The 17,363-nt window shown below is 35.3% G+C and overlaps 2 protein-coding genes across 2 annotated transcripts; one reads left to right on the forward strand and one right to left on the reverse strand.

Moving 5' to 3' along the window:
- Window positions 1–3,031: 3,031 nt before the first annotated feature.
- Window positions 3,032–4,745, reverse strand: LOC111803998 (protein CANDIDATE G PROTEIN-COUPLED RECEPTOR 7). Its single transcript, XM_023688635.2, has one exon. The coding sequence runs from the start codon at window positions 4,622–4,624 to the stop codon at window positions 3,308–3,310; it is 1,317 nt and encodes a 438-aa protein (XP_023544403.1). The 5' UTR covers window positions 4,625–4,745; the 3' UTR covers window positions 3,032–3,307.
- A 710-nt stretch (window positions 4,746–5,455) lies between these two features.
- Window positions 5,456–17,122, forward strand: LOC111804426 (uncharacterized). Its single transcript, XM_023689228.2, has 18 exons — window positions 5,456–5,955; window positions 6,216–6,434; window positions 6,574–6,669; window positions 6,958–7,010; window positions 7,184–7,280; window positions 7,366–7,439; window positions 10,157–10,271; window positions 10,483–10,593; window positions 11,055–11,131; window positions 12,035–12,101; window positions 13,609–13,674; window positions 15,285–15,392; window positions 15,515–15,645; window positions 15,799–15,865; window positions 15,964–16,028; window positions 16,121–16,214; window positions 16,412–16,479; window positions 16,590–17,122. Exons 1-18 carry the CDS (start codon window positions 5,800–5,802, stop codon window positions 16,960–16,962), a joined length of 2,037 nt encoding a protein of 678 aa, XP_023544996.2. The 5' UTR covers window positions 5,456–5,799; the 3' UTR covers window positions 16,963–17,122.
- Window positions 17,123–17,363: the final 241 nt, after the last annotated feature.

Here is a 17,363-nt window from a genome sequence, read left to right on the forward strand (position 1 = left end):
ATTAAATATTTTAAAGTGTGTAAATATATTTTTGAAACTCTGTTAAATAAAATATTAATAGTTCCTCTAGCAGAAATATTTTTAATTTTTTTTAGTTTAAAATATGAATAAAATTTTTAAAACTTATTTTTATTTTTAGATAAAATATAAAGTTATATTAATTTAATTATTTTATTATTTGTCCATCCTAGAGTGATATAAATTTTAATTTTACCCCACAATTTCTAAATTGAATTATTAAAAAAAAAAAAAAAACTTAGCCCACTCTGGCGCGTTCAGTACCCAATCCACGTTTTTTTTTGTTTTTGGTCAAATCCAACGGTCCAATAAACTTAGCCCACGTTTATTAAATGTACTAATAAACCATGATAAATATTTATTTATTAAGTTATTTTTATAATTTTCATACATTTTCATCCCCATCTACATTTTATCTATATTTTAAATTTTAGGTTTCGTGTATATAAATAATAAAAAAAATTAAAAACTCGATCTCATAGATTAAGAGAGAGATATATTTAGTATATCCCCCTCCTAAACATAATAAATTGAATTCAATAAATACAGAGTGGAGATGGCGTTTCTCATCTAAGGTCACCTCGTGATTGAGGGTATGTACACAATTGAAGTATGGGTCGTCCCTAATCTAGGCTCCCAAGCGTAGCATAATAAATAATTCACTAATATAGACTAATTCTAAAATTTGGCTTTAAAATTTTATGATTAAAAAAAAAACAAGAAAAACAAAAACGGGTTCAATGTTTGGAAATAAGTTTTTATTAATTGTTAGAATATGTGTGAAAGTACGAAATTGTCATTGTTTATTTAAATGCGAGGGATGGATCAAAATGTCTTTTTCCTTTTCCCTCAAATACGGGGCAAAGTTTTTGCCAGCTATTTTTCAATTAAAATAGGAATTATTAGATTTATTTTCATTTTTTGGAGTGAAATTTATGGGAATTGTCAATAATTTTCTTTAAAAAATAAAATAAATAAAAGCATACCATTTTATTATTATTATTTTTTTGAAGTCTATAGATTAAAATTTAAAAATTTGTCCAATTTTCATTGCTTGTTACTAGTTCTCTTCTTGCCCTTCTTTACACATTATTCAATCGGGATATTTGCTCATATTGTTTCTAATTCTCGTTTTCTCGCTATCGTGTTTCACTTTGAAGAAATATCTCCATCGTTTCTCTTTATACACGTAAAGTTTTGACAGGAAAATAATCCTAAGTACTCAGCCTTGACTAACTTTTATAGAAACGTAACCATAACTAAATTGAAATCGAAGACAAAAAACAAAACAGGAAAGATATAACACATTAAATCTAAAACGTACAATAACCAAAAATGAATTGTTGATGATAGCTAGAGGAGTGTTTTCTACTTGCTTGCTTTTAAGACGAAATGACAAGTTAAAAGGAAAGACGAAAACAACTTGGAAACTCAAGAATCTCCACGATCATAGAAAACAAAATTTCTGAAAATTTTATACGTTTTTATAAAAAGGGTATTATGGTAATTTCATCTTATAAAAAAGATTATTATTATTATTATTATTGGAGTAGTTGACTTGGTAGATTTGTTATAAGAAAGGTTAATTGGAGCAGAAGTTATTTCAATGGTTTGGTTTTTTAGGCTATAAAGTAAAGCACTGTTCTACAGCTATGTCTTAACTCACAAGGGATCCTGCATGTGCTTTTTACTCTTATGAGTAAAAACGCAGAAATTGAAGAAGTGGACTTCGGGGATCCAAGAAATATTGACCTTTGAATGGACATTGTCTTTAATTTTTATTGAAAATCTCATGCCACTGAACCATTTTTACGTCGTCTTCGTCGCTTCGTTCGTTGAAGTTACCAACAAACTTGTCTCTAGATTGACCTAAAAAAGAAAAAACGAGGAACGCAATAGGAGAATTATACACAAACAAAAAATCATCTATGCCATAACACTCCGACACAACTAAACACAGTTATACGTTGATCTCCGTTTTCCTAGACATGTTTCCCGACATCTTTTATCGATGGACATCTATGAAACTTTCAACCAAATGGCCTTTAAGATTGTTATAAGATCCTAAGAGATCGAAAATTGGAACGGGAATTAGTATAAGAGTTGAAAAATCCTGATAATCTATCAAGGAGTTGAAAAATCCTGATAAAAGATCCAAATGGCCCAACAAATTCATTAGATTTAAGACAATTTATCAAGGATCACTGCAACAAGCATGAATTCATCCCATAGAGTTCTTGCCTGCTCATATATGACCTCTCTATATGGTGAACTACATAATCCAAAACGGGCCTCAAAGATATGAAAAAAAGTAAGGTTTTCAACAGCAAGTAGGTTTCAGAAATGATTCTAGCTACCAACCCCATCCATAGACGCACCGACAATCTTCTGATGAAACAAGAACAATTCCCAGCTCAAAGCTTAATAATCAAGCAAACTCACAAAAATGGGACGTACCGTATTTTAATTGACAACTAAACAATAACAGTCAATGACATCTCCAAGAATCTGCACTAGAAAGAGACTATGGGCTCGTTTGAGAGTTACTTTGAAATGGTTAAAACTTATTTTGTCATGTTCACTTTGTCCCGAAACGTGCGAAAATCTTGTTTAAGGGTGAAAATCAAACTTTAAATTGATTCGAAGGGGTTAAAGTCATGTTTGAGAGTGATTTTGAACATGACACAAATGATTTTAACGCTCTAAAATGACTCCAAATCATGCCCTTGCAAGACCCTCAAACCAAAAAAGAAGCTAAGGTAGAAATAACAAGCACACATATAGAACTGTAAGACAAAAGCAAAGCTAAAGAAACAAGTTAAGGATTATAAAGATGCCACTGCCTACAGCAAGCAATAAAAAAGCCATTTGGCTCTGTAACTTCCCCTGCAACTACAAACTAGAAGGATCATTTTGCCGTGAATTCTCAACCGTGACAGAATTTTAAACAAATTGCCTGCTGACCCATGATATCCAACAATCAGAAGAACAGGAAAGGCAAGATCATAACAGATGAACAGAACAAAGAGGCTTTAGAAATTTCATGTTTGAGCGAGCTCTGTATGCGGTAGTCAGTAATAACATGACATGAAAAATAAACGTTGATAACAACAAAAAACAGAGAACAAATTCAAGTTTCTACACGAGTTGAAAGAAGGGCAAAACAAAAAAAACATCAGCAAAATGAGCGGCAGACCCAACTTCAACAGTTTCTATTTGTAAATCAGCTATATCACTTGCATTTGTATGGAAGAAGTAAAGTGGCAATAAGAACTAGAAAATACCCATTTCAAAGCTCAAATTCTTCGTCCCTCAGAGCCAATTCCGCAGCCTCTTCTTCTTCCTCGTCGAGAATGAAGTATTCATTTCTCTCCACAGGCCTGAACATGTAGAACATCACCATATAAAAGACAAGGCTTGCAATCTCCTCAGCTGCATAGCTCACCCACTGATACTTGTACGCTGCAATGGTCTTGAGCGCGAAAACAACGATCCGAGTGAAATACAAATATCCAATCACAACAATGTAGAACTGCCTGAAAAGAGTGAGTTTTGCCAAATTCCTCGCAGCCTTTCCATCGGTCTTTGATGTCTCTCTCAGAGATCGAATGGACCAAACAATGGGGAAAATTATGGCACAGCAACATATGATATCCACCAACAAGAAGACCTGATTCCAAGTGACCCAGTCCTTAATGAATGGCCCAGTCTCGCCGATCACAACCGAGGCCACGTTAGCCAAGACTTGGAGTGGGATCACAATCATCAACACTTTCTTCTCCTTTTCTTGCAAGAATGGCTTCAAAAATGACCACCCAGTTCCGATCAAAACAATCACTGTGAAAAGCAAAACAACTCGAATGAACTGAAAGATGTAAAACAACACATCCCAACCGTGAGGCGTCCCGGTGGTCTTGACATAATGCTTATCCTCAGCAGCGCAAATGAGATTTAACGCTTTCATCAACAGCAATCCACCCATCAACAAATGGATCCTGTGAACGCTGCGCTTATTTGTGAGGCACGAGTAGACCCAAAGCCCTAAGAAGGCAAGATACGCAAGAGAAAACACAAAATAGAGCGAAGGGAGCTGAGTAAGGCCAGCGGAGAGAAAGTCCTTCGAACCATCGCGGTCCAAATTGTAAACCTCCGTCCGCACCTGCATAGAAACCGAGGATTCAGGAGCGCAATTGGCAAAGAAAAGGCTATATTCATTGGGGGAAGTAACGGGGTAGGAACGGCTGAACGAGCTCTGGGGCGGCGGCGAGAGATCTCGGAAGGTAAAGAGGCGATTGATGTAGCGAGAATCAAGAACGCAAAACTGAGGATTTTGCTGGATCTCGAGGAGGACTTGAAGAAGCGATTCTTCAGATAACAGGAAGAATCCGAGGCGAGAAGGATCGATTTCACCAAGCGACGTAGCAACAAAGACCGATTTGACGGAAATGGAGACCTGGCCAGCGTGAGTGAACCCGAATTTCTCGAAGAGAATCATGGGGCGGTTGTCGGAGGAGATCTTGAGGGATTTGATCTCGGCGGTGGAGGAGGCGACGAGAAGGCCGAGGAGAAGGAGGAAGAAGGGGAGGCGGAAGGGTGAATTCGTCATTTCGATGCCGCCGGAGATCGTCCCGAGCGAAGAGTTCAGCAGCGAGCTTTGAGAAGAATGAATACAGGACGGTTAGAAACTTAGAAGAGGAAAGGGGTCGGGCGTAGAATGTGACGCTGCCATGATTTGAACGGTCAAGTATCTGTTTTGACGGAATTGCCCTCGCCTCAGATCTTGCCGGCAGTGGAGTGAAATGGACGAAACGACGACGTTTAAGAAAGGGCTAGCTGAACCAAGATTTGTCGTTTTGGACTTGAATGGATAAAACTATCTAAAAATATATAGTTAGTTTTAATTACTTAAATTAATTTATTCACTCACATTTTAAAAAAAATTAATAATTCATTGCGACCTATTTATTATAATTTGCTATACCAACAAAAAATAAATAAATAAATAACTAAAGTTTATATTTATTACATGTAAAAATTAATATTAAATCTAACAAATTCATTAATTTTTAAAATTTTGAATATGTTAAGAATTTATTAGACGTAAATTAAATGTTCGGGAATTTTTTTTTTTTAAGTTAGTGAACAGTTTTTACCTAAATTGAAAAAATTATAAACTAAACTTTTAATTTATAATTTTAACATATGAAAATATAAAATTATAAAAAAAATTAAAATTATTTAAATTAATAAATAATAAATATTGTTTTAAAGGCGCCATTAGGGCTTATTTTAAGTAATGGGCTCAGACTAGGCCCAAGACAAAGGTAGGCCCAATTTATGGAGGTACCGTTGATTCGTAAGGGACCCATTCTGGTAATCGTTATAAAATTTGGAGCGAAATTGGAGGCAGAAGAATCGAGCAGCCACTGCCTCGGAGAAGAATTGCGTTGAACTGGGACACGGTTCCTATTGACTTCTTCTTCCCCTCTTCCTTCTCTTCCATTTCCCGACCTGTCTTTTCCGGAAGTATCAATCTCCATCTTTTTCCATCTGGATTCTCAAATCTTCACCATTGTGGCATTTCGTAGTGTTCGATCGTTTTGCTTCAACAAGTTTTCGGATTAATCTAAAATCAGCCACCGGCATTGGAGAAATAGTTTCTGTAATTGTGAAAGAAGCCGTTCAAATATTGATCCGAGGTTGAGAGTTTTAGATTCGATCTCGTTTTTGCATTCTAGAACGAGAGAGAGAGAGAGAGAGAGAGAGAGAGAGAGAGCGGTGATGTCGTGGTTTAGAGCAGCGGTGATCAGGGCGGTGGAAGCGGGTGCCGGAGGGAAGGATAATATCACCCGCACTGTCCGTAACTATGCCGACACCGTCGTTCACCATGCAGGAAATGCTGTTGTGGAGGGCGCCAAGATCATCCAAGACCGCATTGTAATTTCATTCTCACTTCTCCACTCAATTCTCCCTGTTTTAAATGGCTTTTGGTTCTTGGCATCGTTATGAGTATTGGAACATTTATTACTAGGGCATGGAACCTTACGATATTGGTCTCTGTTTAGTGTGCGGCTTTGTATATTTAGTTATATTACGTCTGCTCGCATTACCAGTTATCGCTTCGTATCCGCGTGTGTTACTTGTTACAGTTTCTGTTTCACTGACGAGTTAAGTTCCGGGTTTGATTTGTGAGGCAGGGACCAAGGAATATGCAGGGATTTAAACAGACTGTAAAAAGGCTGGAAGAAATTTCTGTTTCGTCTAGAGGCGTAGAAAGAGTTCAGTTATTGAGAAGGTGGCTAGTTGCGCTCAAAGAGGTGGATAGATTTTCGTCAGGTTCAATCGAGGGTGATAAAAACAGTCCGACAGATCAGCCTAACGACGAAACTAGAGATTCTCCGAAAAATCCTACACTGGTGTGTATATCAATTAGCGTTGTTGTATTTCCTGAACTTTTTTGTGTGTCTGAGTTGATTGAAGGATTTGTAGTTGTTTTTTGTTCGTTTTCTCCCCCGGCGCTGAATGTCGTGAAATGCTGTTTGATATCTTGCGCAGGTCTATTATGTGGACCCAGATATGGGAGGCGAGCTGAAAACGTTTCGTGATGTATTTCTTACAAGCCAAGCTCTAGAAGGCATTACGTTGTCTATGGTGAGTTGAATTGAATACATGCCAATACCTTTTTGCTTGCAAAACATTGGTATACGAAAATATGCTAGGTAGTTCCTAATATATCAGCAGCATTCATTTACTTCTCTCTCTGTTGGAATGATGTAATTACTTGATGAGCATAAAAGGCCTAAAATTTTAGCTTCTATTCATTTTCTATGTATGTATTGGTACTCTTTCCCCTCACCCGGGAATGGAGTGATTTCTTGTTCTGAACCACTTTTTGTGGGTTGGAGTTTAACCACACGATAACCCTTTTCTATGACTCAGATTCTTGAAGAAGCTACCGATGAAGAAGAATCACTGCTTCTAGAGATATATGGGTGAATATTCAGTCTTAGTTACGCCTTACATGTTCTTTATGCCCTGCCGCTGATTTCAGAAAGTTTTCTCACATTACTTGTGCAGACGAGAAGAAACAACATTAGAAATTTCTATGATCATTTTCACACTCATATCATTAGACTTAATTTCCTTTTGTCGTGGCTATATTCAGGCTATGTCTTTTAGGAGGAAAGGAAGTACATCAAGAAATAATGATGAATGTACACAATTTGGCAAATGCATTTTCAGAATACCAAGATGAAGCACTGGTAATGTCATGAAGGCATGAATTAATTTCAGCATAAAATTAGCATGGGCAGAGCAGTCATTTCCCTCTTGCACTGCCATTTTTAGGTAAAACGAGAAGAACTACTCCAACATGTCCAAGATGCAATTGCAGGGCTGAAAATAAATGCTGATTTTGATAGGTGGTGAATAAGCATATCTTTCATATTTCATTCATTGGTCTTCATTCAATTAGATATCTGATACATTATGTATGCATGGATTTTTATGGATAGGATTACAACTTAACTAAATTGAAATCTATACAACAAGGATGAAGTGGAAGTTAGCTCTAAGGAGAGCTGCTCTAACGAGACTTCCAAGTATGTATGATAAGGAAAGGGTATGCACATGGAGGAAGTTGGAGTTAGTGTCCTAAGAGAGCATACAGTCAAACTTTATCATAAACCAATCCCGGGATCTCGCTTAGTGTCATTAAATTTATCTTTGTTTTCCTCAATAAAGAAAAAAGTATTTATATTTTTTTCTATTCTTTTAAATGTGATAGAATAGCAATCACTCTCTTTTACTATACAACCTTGAGCTCATCATAAGAAAGTGAAAATTGCTATAGAATCCACCATAAGAGAAAGGAACAGCTCACACTGAATGAAAGGATTAAAAAAAGCTTTGATACACTGATGGTTGTGTTTGACTGATTGATTGATTCTGATATCCAATTTTGTATCACTGAAGCCTGTGAAAAGATATTTTGATGTTTTGTTCTTCCTAGCTATCATTTTATATGATCCATGTGATGCCCTAGATACAGTCTATGTAAACTTCTATTTGTTTATTTCTGTTCTTATTTTTAATTTTTTGTTGTTATTCTTCTTGTTCTTTTTTTTTTTTTTTTAAACAAGAAACAACACCTTTCATTAATGCCTGAAAAATTATAAAAGAGTTAAAGAATTTAAAGTCTACAAAGGCTGGGCTTCAGAAAATAAAAGAACATAGCTATTCCAACCAAATACTATTTTTGGGAAAGATAATTTTGGGTGGTTCACAAATCCTAAAAGGATAGGAAGTTCATGAAGCCTTTTGTGGAATATCATGAAAAGCTTGAAACTGCAGTTGAGATTTTTTGTAAGATAAAGTTGGTAATGGTATCAAAACATCTCTCTGTTAGGGTTCATGTCAACCTGTTGGCGGCAAGTTACACAAGAAATTTTGGCCTTTCAAAGGAAAAAGATTCATTGGTTTCTGAGGCATGGGAGGAAAGTAGTAGCTTGTGGAAAGTTTTCCTAAGAGGAAATTTGAAGGATGAAGTAGTGGATGACTATTGTGAACTATTAAAAAAATTAATTTAAGGTTTCTTATTGAGAAGATGAAAGGGAAAATAGTTAGGTTAGATTCTTCTAAAATCTTAGAATATTGAGTTGGTGATTTTCGTTGCCTTAAAGACTATTATGGAAATTAAAGGGTCTGAGAAAAGCGAACATTTTGGCATGGCTAGACTTTTTGGAAGGCTATACGTGGTTGATAAAATCCAGCAGATACTAACTTAATAAATAGATACTTGCGCGAGTAGGTCTCTCCTAAAGGCTCCATTGACCAAAGTCTTCTGACTTTATTGTTTAGGAACGCTCCATCTAACACATCTTGAGAGTTAGTTTCCCCCCTTCACTTTAACAATCATTAGGTTTTTTTCTCAAGCTCAAAAGCTAGTTTCTTGCGTTCTCATTTCAAAGCTGAGCGGTGGTTTATTTTTTGAGTGAGCCACCATATAAGTTCTTGGCAACATGATATTCAGAAGCATATTGAATCCAGTCATCCTCCTGAAACAGATACTAGTCATCAGAACTTAATCTCAATTTAAGAGCTTGTTTGTAGTTTCAGTTCTTTTATCTTAAATTTTGATTCAATGATTTGATAATGCTGATGCTTGGTCAATTGGAGGAGAAAGGAATGGATAATCTTTAAACTATTTGCACCATATAATTTTGAGAGGTGGCATAAAGGTTAATATAGTGAAAGTTCAAGTAATGTTTTCTTGGCCATTTCCTTGGAGCGTTTGAAAACTAATAGGATTTTTGGGTCTACTATGCTACCCCTGAAAATTTGTGCGCTAGGTTGCAGGCCCATTAACAGAGCAGTTGAAGGAAAACTAGTTTGGGTGGAATGGCAAAGTAGAGACAACACAAGATTCTTATTCAGTGGGATGGTCAAGGTATCAAGGAAGCGACTCGGAAGCCAAAAGTAGCTATTCAGTTTTCAACCTTTCTCCCACAAGGACAAGGTGAATCTATCTGTGTGGGTATTGATAATCCTCCAATCCAGTTTTTCTGACAGTAGGTGTGGGAATTGATAATCCTCCAAGCCAGTTTTTCTGACAGTAGGTGTGGGACTCGTAAGATGGATTAGGAAAATAAAGAGTGGCTGAAAATGTTAACTTGGGAAGTTATCAGCATGAAGTTACGGTAAGTTACAGATAGTTACGGCCTTATGGGTAGTTAATCACTAATGTGGGATTTGATCTTATCTATAATGTTGTTAGTTAATTAGTTGTGGATTTAATAACTTCGTTAGGGAAAGAGGTGAGAAGAGCTTTTTCTTAATTATGTTTAACATACTACAGGGTGTTTTCCGACCTCTCGAATACCTGGATTTGATTGTGTTATATTCCTCCTTTGACTAACTATAAAAGTTCTCTTGTGATTGAGCTAACAATGTGCTAATTTGTGGCTGATCCCGTAGTGTATAGGGCAACAAGCCTTTCAATATACTATGTTGTTTAATTAAAGCTCATTGTGTAGGTTTCCAAAGTTCTCAAATGGTGTTTTTCATTGAGCGGATTAACAGTATAATTCTTCTAATCCTTTTTCAAACAAATTCATTTCTTCCAATTTCCTGCTCTCAGAATAGATGCTAAAGCATGTAGTTTGAAAAAAACACTTGATGAAAAGAAAGGAGAGATGCCACCTTCAAGTGGAGATCGAGATAACACATCTGATGATAAAACCACATCTTCCAAGGTGGTTATGATTTATGAATTTATTTTATATCTATAGACATAGATATGAGCCATGTATTAAATGTGGTCGTTTTTCTACTTTACCGTCTTTGATTCTTTACTTTAACTTTAATGTTTTAGCAAGTATTTGTACATCTTTGCTATTACTTGTTATCCTTTTTGAGTTTTAAGAAAGTATTATATTACATTAGATCTCATTATGTAAGTTACAGGTTCTGCAAGAAATACTTTCACAAGTTCAATTATACTCCAAGTTGGAGGAGCTCTTACTAAAGAAGAAGCTGTTCAACGAAGTGGATTCCCCACAGCTTCATGCTGAGAAGGTCCGTTCTTCTCTCCCTGGCTTTAGGGTTAACAAAATGGGATAAGGGAACTAACTAATCTAATGCTTTTGGTTGGTACTGGAGTTAGATTGCATATAACAAACTTCCGTGCATGTTAAGCACATCTGCCATTTTCAATACTTATATTTCCCCCCTTAAATCTTAAAATTTCTACATACGACGGTATCAACTTATATTTTGTATATCTCATTAGTACAATTTACTTATTAAACAAAATGGGATAAGGGAAAATTTTGAGATGAGAAGCATGTTCCTAATGGAAGATTGGTAGTATGCACCATCATGGTGATGTCTCCATGCTCTTCATGTTCTTCAAGTTGATATAAGTTGTTTAAAAAAAGAAAAGTTGGTAATGAGAGAACTTCTAGTCCTGTTATTTATTTATTGATTGATTGTTGATGCTTTTACCATTAAACAACAACATCCAATTGATTTTGCAGGTTGACAAACTGAGAATTTTGTCAGAATCTTTGGCCAATTCTACCTTGAAAGCTGAAAAGCGTATTGTTGACCAAAGGTTTAACATATTACTAATGCCGATTTATGTCTTGCACGTATTTCTTCATTGTTGCTTTTGTGTTTGTTGCTCTTATAAGGGTTCCATGTGCAATATGTCATTTTTGTGACATTATTTTTTAATATGATACAAACTCCCATTACTCATGAAAGAACGCAAAATGTGAGGACAAGAGATTCTCTTTCAAGGTCAAGGAGTTAAAACATTGCTCGCATTGCCCAATATAACAAAACACAATAGTTACAAAATAATTTACTACGAAAGCACCAAAGAGTGGCCAAATCTTTCACGATTTTCTCTAAAAACATCATTTTTCCTTTAGAAATTCTGGAAAGCTATACTTCCTTCCTTTTCCACTGCATTTATATCTCTTGCATCACACGTAGAAGTCATATAGGTTGCAGTTTGTACATAATACTAGAAAAGAATTTGTGAAATTCCATGACTTTCCGCAAGCTGCTTGTTGAAAAGTAAGTCAATTGTGAAACTGTTAGGCTTTCTTTGGGGAATTCATATAAATGTTTTCTTGTGTCATGGTTGATATTTTTTATAGGCTAGTGATAGGCAGGTGGCCATTTCGGTTTTTCATGCAAAAATAAAGGCATCGAAATGAAAACAAGAGATATTATGCTGCTGAAGTGAAACCGTCAATCTTTAAGCATTACTGTTTTGTCATGCTAAAATATTAAGCTGTTTCAAGAATCTTAATTGGCATTTCAAGTAGAATCGATTATGAGAGAATGAGAGAATAGATATGATTTATTATAAAGCTGGATTTATACTTGTCCTGTGACAGCATCATGCGCAAACGGGCGAATTTGGGTTAAGGGTGTCTTAAAGTGGAGATTCATCTCTGATTCTCTTGTTGAATGCTTTCTTATATTTTCTGCTTGTCATTTGCAGAGAGCAGAGGGAGGATGCACTCAACTTTCGGTTAGCTAAGTCCGAGGAAATGGTCCAAGCTGAGAAGGTAATCTTCCTTCTAAAAGAGATAATTATCCCTTAGAGATGTTGATAGACCCAACAGAAAATATCAGAAAGCTACTGGTAAGGACTTTTGCTTTTGGGCTATATAGATTCGTTTGTGTAATTTGCTTTTGATATCTTGCTATCAAATTTCTGGTTTTGTCAATTTCTTGACGCTTCTGTCTGTGCCAGTTTTTTACTTGTTTTCTCTTCCTCATTATTATTATTATTTTGTAGTTATCAATCAAAGTAAATTGAAGAGTTTGGATAAAATTATTCAAAAATATTTTCTAACCTCTTAGCCTTTTGTTATAGTAACGATTGGACTACAGTATGCATATAATCTTAGTACCATTTTTATGAAATAAATATTTTTGGTAGAAATTAGAAATATAGTACAAGACCTGTAATTTTAGTTTTTCTTTCATGGATAAAACAACATAATGATGAAATATATTATTATAATCTCAAAAATTAGTAATTTTGAAAAATTCCATTTTACAGTATTTTGGAAAAATTAAAATATCATAAATATGCATATAAAAGTATTATTGTTTTCTATGTGTTTTTAGTTTAGCCATAACTCTTGTCTAGGTTAATATTTACATATTTGTATTAAATTTAGAAAAACATTGAAAAAATAAATATATTATGAAACAACTAATACTCAGAAGTAAATAATAAAAACAAAAAACTCAAACAAATTTATATTTCAACCATTGATTTGATACAATTAAACAAAAACTGAAGTTTAATCATAATTGGAGAGTGGATTTAAAAATAAGTTTACATCGAAGTTAAAACCGAAAAATAAGAAATAATAGACTTTTAAAATAATTTTACATCCCAGTAATTGGTTCAGTACATTTGAATCAAACATTGGTGTTTATTTTGAAATTTAAAAAAAAAATTCTAAAAAATCAGGTAACATACATTGGAAATAGGGCTGTTCTTTTTTCTTGCAGGAAATCCTCTTTTAGGCGAAGAATGGGGAAAATCCACGTCAGCTAAACAGGAATGGAGACGAGGAATATTCCTTGTCCCCGCCCCCGTCCTCTCCCCATTTGGCATTTTTTGATAAACAAATTATTCGTTATACTATTATATATAATTTTTAAATTTAAATCTTTATTATTCAATGACTTAGATAATTTCTTATGCTTGTAAAAGAAATAATAATAATCATTTTATATGGAAAATATCTTAGAAAACTATGATTCCTATTCAAATTTTCCAATTTATGATGATGAGAAATGTTTCCGAGAGGAATTATGGGGTTATATTACTCTGAGTTCTAGTTGGTCTCCCTCCCTTCTTTTCACTTCTTTCCCCTTTTGGTATATTTTATTTATCAATGAAATTTGTTCCTTGCTCGTAAAAGATTTATTTATAATTGGCACAACAGCTTAGTTGCATGCTTGAATGACGGGTGATTTCTATCATGATTGTGCTAGTATACTTGTCCATTTCATGACTTATTGTAGTCAAACTTTATCTTTGTATTTTTTCAGGAATTGACATATGATATTAGAGAACTTGAGAACCAAAAGGATCAACTGGAAGCAGAACTGGAAAAGGTTGGGTTTCTTTTTCTGTCATGTTCAATAGACTCTTTCTTGTGACTGCAATCCGTTCTTTTTTCATTCTGTTGTTTCGTACATTCATTCTCTTGCCAATCTAGTTTCCTTACTTCTATGATTACTTGCTGTGCTTTCATTTTTTTCCATATCTTTTCCAATGGGAAGTTGGTGATATACGCTTTATGAGTTACTATAGTATGTGTTCAATGAGAATCATTGATGTCTCAACAGCCAACAATGAGTACTCTGTAGCTTCTTCTCCCTCCTCAAGATAGAATGAAACCAACTCCAGTACACGAGGCACTAACAGGAGCTTCAAACAGGTAAGAAATCTAGTAAAAACCAAGACTGTTGTGGTATATAGATCATCTTCTTCATGCGTTCAACGCTCTGGAATGGAAAACAAGTCCAAAAAAAGTTTGGTGTGCAAGTTGAGAAGTTTTTATACGGATTAAAAGAGTCTTCTTGTGCTTGGTTTTACAGATTTGCCAAAGCTATGATTAAAAGTAGTTATTATCAATGTCCAGCTGATCATCTATATTTGTGAAATCCTCATACAAAAAAACTACAATCTGAATTGTATATGTAGATGATCTTATCATTGCAGAAGATGATATATGGGAAATTCTTAACCTGAAAAAGATGCTAGCAACTGAGTTTGAGATCAAGAACTTGAGAAATTTGAGGTACTCTTTAGGAATGAAGGTGGCACGACCTAAGGATGCTATTGTCATTTCTCAGATACATTCTAGACTTGTTAAAGGAGACCAGAAATCTTGGGTGTAAACTTGCTGAAACACCTATGGATCCATAGGCCAACACCAAAGTGAAGAGATCTGTCCAATTGACGAGTGCATGTATCAGGAAAGTTCATTTACTTGTCACATATCAAACCAGACATTGCATATTCCGTAAGCTTTGTTAGCAGCACGTTAATAGTCCAAATGAACATAATCTTAGGGTTAATAACAGGATATTAGGATACTTGAATGGTACTTCAGGTCAAGAGTTATTTTTTAAGAAGTCATGAAACAAAATGGTAGCACTCTATACTAATGCCATTTGGGCTTGGGAATTAACTTATAGAAGATTTATATCTGGATATAGCTCTTATGTGTGAGGCTAAAAATTAGTGAAGATTTGGACCATCTCTTCCTCCTATGTTTTTTGCTCAGCTATTATGGTGGAAGATTCTGAAGCCTTCAATTTCACCTGTTATTCCGAGAAGCATTCAGAACTTGATTATCAATTCGGCTGCAGCCGGATGAAGTAAGATTGGGGGGACAACTCAGACGAATTTTAGTTCCAGTAACCTTTAGATTCTTATATTCTCTTATTGATGGACTGAGTTGCGTACAAATATTTGTTTCTCGTCTGGGCTATAGATGTCCAGTCTCCTCCTTTGTTAACTTCATTCCATCACTGGAATAGAGATATTATTTCCTCTTCAAAAAATGAATAAAATAAAATGTAGAATTGGATTTTCATTGTCAGTTTAATCAATATTCACTGTGCAGCTTTTTCTGCTTCTTTGGGGTGCGATCTTCACCATAATACTTGAACTCTGCTTTTACTTATCAGCTTTTGTGAGCATGTATATGTTTCAGGTCAACACATTGCTGTCTTCTGCTCGTATGCGCCTTCATAATGCAAGAGAAGAAAGAGAGCATTTTGATGAAGCGAGTAGCCAGATGCTTGTGCACTTGAAGACAAAGGTAATCAAGCTGTTGGTTGTGCTCTTGTTCGAACTAATTTCTTCTTTCAATAAAGTGTCAAATCGAATGCCTTTTATTTTCTCCCTTCCATTAGTTTCTCTAATGATTTTCTTTGGTTATAGGAAGATGAGCTGTTCAAATCTGTTGCTTCATATAAAGTAGAAGCCACTGCTGTAAATGCATGTAAAAACTTTTTAGAGAATACATGGGACCTACGAATATCCCAAAGACAAAAAACGGAGGAGCTTGTTGAGTATGTTAACCTTTTTGGTTAAAATATTATTTGAGTTACGTTGCTTGTTTTGGAACCAAAGAGATGGAATCAGCTACCATGTCTTTCCCTTTAAGTCTTTTCTATTCTAGTATCAGTAAACTGTTTGATCCTTTGTTTCTTCACTTTTTCAAGTGGTGAGCTGGAAAAATATGGAGATTATTTTGTGAAGTTGGTCATCAGCCTTCTCTCTTCTTACAAGGTACCAGTTATAAGGCTATCTAGTTCACTGATTTTATCTTCAAGAGATGATTTACTGTTTTCTGATTGTCGTGCACATTGGCCCACCATTCTCATTAGGAAAAACTGGAGCCCTCACTTTCTTCAATCAGGAAACTTGAGGAAAACTTGAGCTCGATGAAAGAGTATAGTTCTTCTATATAAAAAAAGAAAAACTATTCTTATTGAGAATAACTTTGATATAATTAACCAGGCTGCTGAGACCAACTTTCCTCAGGTCAGATGTCTCGCCCAATACAGATGATGGAAGCTTACATGTCGATCAACAACGGAGAAAACTCGAAGAGGAATATTTGGATATCGAATCCAAGGTAGTATTATGAATGCTTAGAACTTTCTGTTCACTCATAGGGTGTTCATTTGATCCCGTATTTCAAAACTGTATTGCATTTTCCACTCACAATCTCTAATTTGTGGCTATGTTTTAGCTTTATGTCTTTCTTTGTATTGCATTATCTAATTTAATCTCTCTGGTGTGTCTATTTCCTGGCTTTTCTTTACTGGCCAGTTTGTTTCCACCTTAAGCACTGTGGATACAGTACGAATGCAATTCTATGAAACAAAAGGAGTTGTCAGGTACTAAAATAGTGTTTGACTAGACAAGGAGTTTTCTACTTTTATCTGCCCCTTGACTACTTGACTAATAATTTAGGCACTTTTGGCCACACGCTGAACTTTTGATCCAGGAATTTTGACGAGAAGGTACAAGAGTTATTTGATGCGCTTGAAAAGATAAAACAAGAATTTGAATCCATCAAGAGACCAAAACTGTTGATTGAAACCACAAGGCAAAGGTCAGAGTTGGCGGTCACTGAAAAGTCACATATAGATTCAAGTTCATCTGAACAGACATCCGAAGTTCGAAGACTAAAATTTGAAGATATTAATGACTCCTTAGCAAAGGGAACAAAGAATTTTAACATGAAAGCAGAAATGGCGAAACCAGATTCGACTGAGGAGGTCGATACAGTTGACTCGAACGAGGAGATAAATGACTGGGAATTTGATGAACTTGGAAGGGACTATGATGCAGCAGCTTCCAACGACCAAAGAAGATGAAACTTCCATCCATCCATCCATCCATCCATCCATCCGGTATGTTGTTGTGTTTAATCATATCTTTATAATTCAATTCCTTATAGTAACACCTACCCATGATAGAAAAATGGTATTATTTACATGGAAGATTCATGAAAAGCAATAATACAATGATTAAATATATAGTTGTTTTATGCTTGTTTGGGGTGGTGGGTAGTAGCCCCATCGAGAATGTCCTGTGTGTACTGTTGTACATTGTGTCGTGTGGCTTTCTGCTGAAATGGAACAATGATTTATGGTGGGTGGCATGGTCCATTTACTGTTGAACTGCACACACACCACACACACATATATATATTTGGAGTGGTAGTAAGGCAGTGGGGGCGGAGGCGAAGGCTGGTCACTTCCTAAGCTTGACAACC

This window comes from Cucurbita pepo, chromosome 10 (assembly GCF_057944985.1).
Source record: "Cucurbita pepo subsp. pepo isolate OVF chromosome 10, ASM5794498v1, whole genome shotgun sequence".
Taxonomy (NCBI): Eukaryota; Viridiplantae; Streptophyta; class Magnoliopsida; order Cucurbitales; family Cucurbitaceae; genus Cucurbita; species Cucurbita pepo.

What these genes read in the sequence shown, in the direction of transcription:
- LOC111803998 (XM_023688635.2), bottom strand. Translation starts at nt 4,624, where the DNA reads ATGACGAATTCACCCTTCCGCCTCCCCTTCTTCCTCCTTCTCCTCGGC.
- LOC111804426 (XM_023689228.2), top strand. Translation starts at nt 5,800, where the DNA reads ATGTCGTGGTTTAGAGCAGCGGTGATCAGGGCGGTGGAAGCGGGTGCC. An exon ending in AATACCAAGATGAAGCACTG is followed by an intron (nt 7,281 to 7,365) that starts GTAATGTCATGA and finishes TGCCATTTTTAG; the next exon opens with GTAAAACGAGAAGAACTACT. An exon ending in CACAGCTTCATGCTGAGAAG is followed by an intron (nt 10,594 to 11,054) that starts GTCCGTTCTTCT and finishes TTGATTTTGCAG; the next exon opens with GTTGACAAACTGAGAATTTT.